The 7963-nt window shown below is 38.7% G+C and overlaps 1 protein-coding gene across 4 annotated transcripts in view; it reads left to right on the top strand.

Moving 5' to 3' along the window:
• The first annotated feature begins 971 nt into the window (after positions 1–971).
• LOC110452284 (cAMP-responsive element modulator-like) overlaps positions 972–7963 on the top strand; it is a 16937-nt gene continuing 9945 nt past the window's right edge. Inside the window, exons 1-4 of one of the 4 annotated variants that reach the window (XM_021500706.1) lie at positions 972–1086; positions 3273–3478; positions 6930–7012; positions 7781–7920. In XM_021500706.1, coding sequence (XP_021356381.1) covers positions 3281–3478; positions 6930–7012; positions 7781–7920 — 421 coding nt within the window. In that variant the 5' untranslated portion in view covers positions 972–1086; positions 3273–3280. The other 3 variants (XM_021500705.1, XM_021500703.1, XM_021500704.1) reach the window with 3 other exon arrangements.

A 7963-nucleotide genomic window follows, 5' to 3' on the forward strand; every position in this document is an offset into this window, starting at 1 on the left:
GGGTTTTCCCCCCCCCCCCCCCCCCTAAATCCGCGCCTGAATGACTTTAAAAAGATAAACTGAGGCAAGTCTGTCTCCCGATCTCATAGGAAAGCATGAGGGCCTATGAAAACGTTTTCGTGCTCAAACTCGAGTCGATACTTGTGATCTTTTGTATAACTAAATGTCTGGCATCGGAATAACAACATTAAAGATGGGAATCAGCTATTCTTATTAGCCTGCTAAGTTATTTTTTTCTCTCGCTCAGTTGTGATTCGGAAATGGGAGGGATACATCATAATTGAGGTATGGCCGATATCTACAGTACAACAGATGGTTAAAAAGAGTTGAGTTTGGTGTGTTTGCTAATAATTACTTGAACAACAAAGTTGATCGTTTAACTAAAATGCTGTTCATAATTACTCTATCCCAAAAAATCACTGGCAAACCGCCCACACAAATCGGCCATTGCGTGCCCAATTTATGGAATAGTCCATAAAGGGGTGTTTTTTCGAACAGTAATTTGTGTGTTTTCTGAAACTTTACTAACATAAAGAAAACATTAACGTATTATATACGATTTTTAAAAGACCAAAACGAAAAAAGCACATCAAAGTTCTTTATAAACACTCGAAAATAATGTGTCCATCTCTCACAACTATCTGAACAAGGGGCACCACTTATGTCTCATGACCGAAGTACAGCGCATACCATTAACTACATAGCCGCGACCAAATATAGTACATCCGGTTGCTCTGAGCGCATATATATGTTCTTCGATTTTTATTTAAGTTTTCATTGGAAAATGTAAATCTGAAATGTGTGTTCAAATCAAGATATTTATTTTTGCATAACTTTGAGATAAAATGAAAGACGCAAATCACTTACGAGAACACACGAAAAAGTAGTTCTCTATATTGGATGAAATGACGTCATTCTATATTCATCAACCAATCAAAAGTACGAATTATGGAAATCCGACTGTATGAATACAATGTTATACGGTCTTGTTGTTCAGGATCGTGACGCTGCTGTTGTATTTTGACGTGGCGACTACGTATTCTGCAAATTTATCCACTCCGATTGCTGCAAAGTTGGTGACGAAAAGTACGTAACTGGTAAGTACTCGATTGACGAAACACAACAATCAAGCGTGGTGTCAAACATGATACCTTCTCAGTGGACATTATCTGTCAAATTCAGCAGAAATCGGAGGTTTGAAAATGTTTCGCCGAAGGAAATTTTTCTAGTCGATGGCTAAACATGAACTTGTTAAGCACCGACTTTTGCCGGGAAGTGTTCTGCTAACCTACGGAGATTCCATGAATGGGACATTATAAATAGGTACGCTTCGTTACGTTGTCTTTACTACGTCAAAGACATCATCGGGTGCTTCCCTTATTTGGGGATTCCTATCAAAATATTACTTTAATTTTAGGCCGTTGTAAACTGAAATCATATGAGTACACACCTTATTTACACGGAATCTGAACTTGCACAATAAACACAATTTGATAATGGAATTTTGTGAATGATTAAAAATGACGATATGTGAAGATAATTACTAATATTTTGAATCTCGACCTAGATATGTAAGTCTTAGATAAGCGAGCACTGTTTCACAGCAAACAAACGCCACAAATTAAATTGGATGGATTAAAATAACAAATGTATATAAGTACAACGAAAATCATAATATTTACACTATTTGTTTTGCAAAAAAAAATGTAAATATTCATAAACTAGACACGTTTTTTGTATGGAAATAAGAAGTGCCAGTTATAATTCAGGAAATAAATGGATGGTGCTTTAACTTTGCAAAGACGTGACACTCTGTTTATTATTAATCAAGAATGTTATATGTTTATTATTAATTAAGAATATTATATCCTGTTATTGTTAAATATATATTCAGAGAAGAAGCTCTGTAAACCCCCAACTTTGTTTCTGTCATTTCCTTTAGTTGAAAAAAGTATTTAATTCATTAGCTAAAATGATAATTATTTATATGGCATTATGTTGTTGACAAGCAGAAGACAGTTTTAGATATTTTTTTGTGTATGGCACTGTATGACATATTGTGTTGTTTAGATGTGATGCCCCTAGTATTAATACCCGGCCTCCTCTGACGACGCAATATATAAAAAAAAAATCTCGTCGTCAGAAAGCTACATTATCCCTACAGCTATGATGCCCATGAGTAGTTAATCAAAATAATATCTTTGTCAATTTTAATTTTATAAAACCGTATTTTCTCTTACTAGTGTCCCTATTTTTTGTAATTTGACATGTATAAGTACCCTTTTCCCTCCATTCTGTTCCTCTCCATTTAGCAAAAGATCTGTTTTTATATTATAATTAACTACCAGCCCATCAATATTGATTTAGACTTAGAAAATCATGGTTGAAATGGATGTGTTTTTATTGTGAATAGTTATAAAAATATATGCATCTGTATTAAAAAAATAGTTTTATGTGGTATACATGGGAGATTGGTCTTGACTTAAACAATGCTTCTTTGAAGACTGCCTTTAAAAGTTAAGGGTAGGCACAGCAGTTTTGTGTAGGTAGGGTTACCAGAAACACCAAATATTTTTTGTTTGGTCCTAGTGTCCCAAAAATGAAAACAAAAAAATTGCAGTAAAACTCTCGTCTGAATTTGAAGCAATACTTTCGAATAGCATGCAACATTTTGGCTAAACTTAAAAGTGACAGTGAAACAGTCTCTGAATAAAAACAAAGGTGTCAAACCATACCTTACAGATGTTTATGATGATTTGGAACAAATTCCTTTCAATATATGACCATTGTTACTGTTAGCCTTTGTGTAACAGAATTAATTGATACATTAATGAAACATTAAAACTGAAAATAAATGTTACTTAAATATTTTCCAAATCAAAGAAAAACGGTCAAACCAGCACAAAAACAACAGTCAAACCCTGGCCACCAATAATACTTTCCCAACTACTAGGACAGTCAAACGTCATAATTTCCGAGTTTTTAGACTCTCCTTTTTAAAAAAGAGATATATGAGCCCAGGGCTAAGATTCTTAAAACCATTCTGATGCTGAAGCATGGATTTTGTGCTCAATCAAGCTTTCTTATAACTCAACCTTAATCATGTCAAACAATCAAAAAGTAGAATAACAGTTTTCATCTATAAGTCTATCTCTAGATCTAGATCTCTTCATATTTTTGTTGTTGTCCATTTCATTGAGATTGGGCTTGAAATATATCTAAAAAAAATGTTTTTTGTTTTTTGTTTTGATATATATTGTTTTTTTTTGTAGCACTTCAGATGTTTTTACAGCCTTCTTCGAAGAGGATGTCAGAGAATGTACATTCTGATGACATGGATGGAAATTCTGCTGCCATTTCTGTGGTGCATATGCCATCTCTGAATCAGCCAGTTCAAGTGCAGTCAGTCATCCACTCGAACCAGCCGTCCGTCATACAGACAGCTGGTCCCAACATACAGACAATTCAAGTTGTCCGAGTAAGTAGTAATCCCAGGTCTTGGACATAAAACTGGTCTAAGTAAAAGATTAAAAACCCAATTAAGTCTATCTTACAAAAGACATGAGAAACTTCACTGGGCTTAATTATTTTTTATACTTTTAGGGGTGTAAAATTTCACAGAAATACTAGCCCACAGGTTGGTTAAAACAGTTCTACTAGCTCAACCTGTAATGTTTTTACAGGGTTTTTGTCAGGTATTTTGGGAAGGGTCCCTGAGCAGGAATTGGGAAAATGTCATTGGCATTTGGCAACAATTGGGAAATTTCATCAATGTTGCCACATGTACAGGTTTGGGAAAATATCATAAGTTTGTAAAAAAATAACACCTGCAATTTGATTAGCTAAAAGTTTTCCACTAGCTGTTTGTTTCAGTAAAATGTATTATAGCAATAAATAAACAAATCAGTTTTCTGTGTTTTGTTTATTCAATTTCAAATTTTCGCTATTTATGTATTTTAAACGCTTTGAATGTTGCACACATTATGACTGGAAACTTGTATCAATATGTTTTTTAATCCATTTTGGGAAAATGCAGGGTCATTTTTGTGTCGCCTACGACGGATGTCAAAAAGACACAGGCGTTGCTTTCTGACGGCGACGGCGGCGTCAACAATGTTAAGGTTTTGCGTTTAGCTCTGTTTCTGACAAATCTACACCAACAAAACCTCGATCATAGATGAAGCATGGGTAGTGGAGCCTACTGCACTAAAAACATTTCATTGATTTCTGCATTTTTTTGGTAAAAACCTCAAATTTCTGGACTTAGAAAAAACCTCATCGTTAAGGTTTTGCGTTTAGCTCTTACATATTAGGCTGTTTCTGACAAAGTATAAATGCAAGAGCAACTAAACTTGGGTCATAGGTGTATCATGGGATGTATAGCTGAATGCATTACACTCTTTACCAGCATTCCATTGATTTCTGTAGTTTTTGACTAAAAACCTCAAATTTCTTGACTTAGAAAAAAACTCAACGTTAAGGTTTTGCGTTTAGCTCTTACATATTAGGCTGTTTCTGACAAAGTATGAGAGCTACACCAACCAAACCTCAATCATACATGTATCATGGTGAGTAGAGCCTACTACTCTAAAAACATTTCATGAATTTCTGCACTATTTCGGATAAAAACCTGAAATTTCTGAACTTTAAAAAAAACAATGTTATGATTTTGCGTTTAGGTCCGTTTCCTTATGTAACAGGTGGGTAGTCCAGATTGTGGTTCCCCGTGTAACCGGTGGGTAGTCCAGATTGTGGTTCCCTTTGTAACCGGTGGGTAGTCCAGATTTTGGTTCCCCTGTTTATGTGTTACTGGTGGGGGGAAATTGAGACATGTTCCCTGTGTAACAGGTTGGTAGTCCAGATTTTGGTTCCCTGTGTAACCGGTGGGTAGGCCAGATTGTGGTTCCCTGTGTAACCGGTTGGTAGGCCAGATTGGGGTTCCCTTTGTAACCGGTGGGTAGTCCAGATTTTGGTTCCCTGTGTAACCGGTGGGTAGGCCAGATTGTGGTTCCCTGTGTAACTGGTAGGTAATCCAGATTGTGGTTCCCTGTGTAACCGGTTGGTAGACCAGATTTTGGTTCCCTTTGTAACCGGGGGGTAGTCCAGATTGTGGTTCCCTGTGGAACCGGTGGGTAGTCCAGATTGTGGTTCCGTGTGTAACCGGTGGGTAGTCCAGATTGTGGTTCCTTTTGTAACCGGTGGGTAGTCCAGATTGTGGTTCCTTTTGTAACCGGTGGGTAGTCCAGATTGTGGTTCCTTTTGTAACCGGTGGGTAGTCCAGATTGTGGTTCCTTGTGTAACCGGTGGGTAGTCCAGATGGTGGTTCCCTTTGTAACCGGTGGGTAGTCCAGATTGTTGTTCCCTGTGTAACCGGTGGGTAGTCCAGCTTGTGGTTCCCTGTGTAACCGGTTGGTAGACCAGATTTTGGTTCCCTTTGTAACCGGGGGGTAGTCCAGATTGTGGTTCCCTGTGGAACCGGTGGGTAGTCCAGATTGTGGTTCCTGTGTAACCGCTGGGTAGTCCAGATTGTAGTTCCCTGTGTAACCGGTGGGTAGTCCAGATGGTGGTTCCCTTTGTAACCGGTGGGTAGTCCAGATTTTGGTTCCCTGTGTAACCGGTGGGTAGGCCAGATTGTGGTTCCCTTTGTAACCGGTGGGTAGGCCAGATTGTGGTTCCCTGTGTAACTGGTAGGTAATCCAGATTGTGGTTCCCTGTGTAACCGGTGGTTAGTCCAGATTGTGGTTCCCTGTGTAACAGGTTGGTGGTCCAGATTGTGGTTCCCTGTGTAACCGGCAGGTAGTCCAGATTGTGGTTCCCTGTGTAACCTGTGGGTAGTCCAGATTGTGGTTCCCTGTGTAACCAGTGGATAGTCCAGATTGTGGTTCCCTGTGTAACCTGTGGGTAGTCCAGATTGTGGTTCCCTGTGTGACCGGTGGGTAGTCCAGATTGTGGTTCCCTGCGTAACCGGTAGGTAGTCCAGCTTGTGGTTCCCTGTGTAACCGGTTGGTAGACCAGATTTTGGTTCCCTTTGTAACCGGGGGGTAGTCCAGATTGTGGTTCCCTGTGGAACCGGTGGGTAGTCCAGATTGTGGTTCCTTTTGTAACCGGTGGGTAGTCCAGATTGTGGTTCCGTGTGTAACCGGTGGGTAGTCCAGATTGTGGTTCGCTGTGTAACCGGTAGGTAGTCCAGCTTGTGGTTCCCTGTGTAACCGGTTGGTAGGCCAGATTGGGGTTCCCTTTGTAACCGGTGGGTAGTCCAGATTGTGGTTCCTGTGTAACCGCTGGGTAGTCCAGATTGTAGTTCCCTGTGTAACCGGTGGGTAGTCCAGATTTTGGTTCCCTGTGTAACCGGTGGGTAGTCCAGATGGTGGTTCCCTTTGTAACCGGTGGGTAGTCCAGATTGTTGTTCCCTGTGTAACCGGTGGGTAGTCCAGATTTTGGTTCCCTGTGTAACCGGTGGGTAGTCCAGATGGTGGTTCCCTTTGTAACCGGTGGGTAGTCCAGATTTTGGTTCCCTGTGTAACCGGTGGGTAGGCCAGATTGTGGTTCCCTTTGTAACCGGTGGGTGGTCCAGATTGTGGTTCCCTGTGTAACCGGTGGGTAGTCCAGATTTTGGTTCCCCTGTTTATGTGTTACTGGTGGGGGGAAATTGAGACATATATATATGTTGGTAGAGGTTGTTTAGTTTTTTACCACTGATAAATGGTGCATAATCAAAATTATTTGTTGCAAGACAATGATAAGACTAGAATATAAATCGACAAAAGATTGGCCCATAATAACTTGATTCAAAAATGGTTGACGATAGAAAAATAAGCGCTGGTACGTACATGTACCATGAAGTTAGGGGAAAAAACCCACTAAAAATAATTAAATAAAAAAAACAAACATTTCAATTCTTAACTGAATATAATACACATGTTTTACAGGTAGCAGCAGTTGATGATGACATCAATGAAGAATGTGAAGGAAAAAAGCGAAGAGAAATTCTGTCTAGAAGACCATCATACAGGTGAGGAGGGAAAGTGGCGGGGAATATTTCTGCAATGATGATTTTTCTCGTGGAGTGTGTTAAAGGTTTTGTAAAAAGTGTTTTTCCTGTCTATATAATTGAGGTTGGTAATTGTCCCCATTCCGAATGCAATTGACCTAAGTTAATATTTTCCACAGAATCAAGTCTGAAATTCCAAATATGTTATAGATTTCATGAAACCTAAAAAATAACCAGCATGTTTTATAATCTAGAAAAATATCACCGTTGTTTGTTTGGCCTACTACCATATCATCTCCGTAGAGTTGTGTACAGGGCTTAAAAAACATACTGATAATTGTCAATTTGTTAAACAACTGAGCGATAAAAGTGTTTACCAGTTTGCACGGCCGCCCCAATGTCCGTCTATCATTGAGAAGTATTACACAAAAATAAAATAAAATGGAAAAAGGGAAGTTTTGGCATAAACCAAAAAAATATTTTTACAACACATCAAAATGTTCCCAATTCCCAATAAAAGGATTCCCAAAACATTCAGGAAAAATAATGCATTGTTAATTATTTAAGTCAAGCGAGCAAACAAACATAAATCCCCATTATAAAAGATCTGCTTTACAGTACAATCACCTGCTTCAAGTGCTACTTCCATTTATCCCATATATATGAAAAAAGTGACTTTCTTCAGGTTTTGTAAATCTTTTGAATACCATAGGGTTGAACTAAAGATTGCTATTAATTTTTGTGTATACTAAATAAATGATTAATAATGTTTCTGCTTTCTATCAATAGAAAAATATTAAATGAGTTGTCATCTCCGGTGACTAAAATGGAGGAGGAGTCCAACAGTAGCCAGAGTCAAGATGGGGAGAGTCAGGAGGCTGCCACTAATCTTTCCACTCACAGCGGTGTCCAGTTTCAGCAAGGTGACCGTTAGTATTCAGCTTTATATCTTTTGGCTTCCAGCCCCCCCCC

The sequence above is a fragment of the Mizuhopecten yessoensis genome, unplaced genomic scaffold, assembly GCF_002113885.1.
Source record: "Mizuhopecten yessoensis strain PY_sf001 unplaced genomic scaffold, ASM211388v2 scaffold6523, whole genome shotgun sequence".
NCBI classification, from domain to species: domain Eukaryota; kingdom Metazoa; phylum Mollusca; class Bivalvia; order Pectinida; family Pectinidae; genus Mizuhopecten; species Mizuhopecten yessoensis.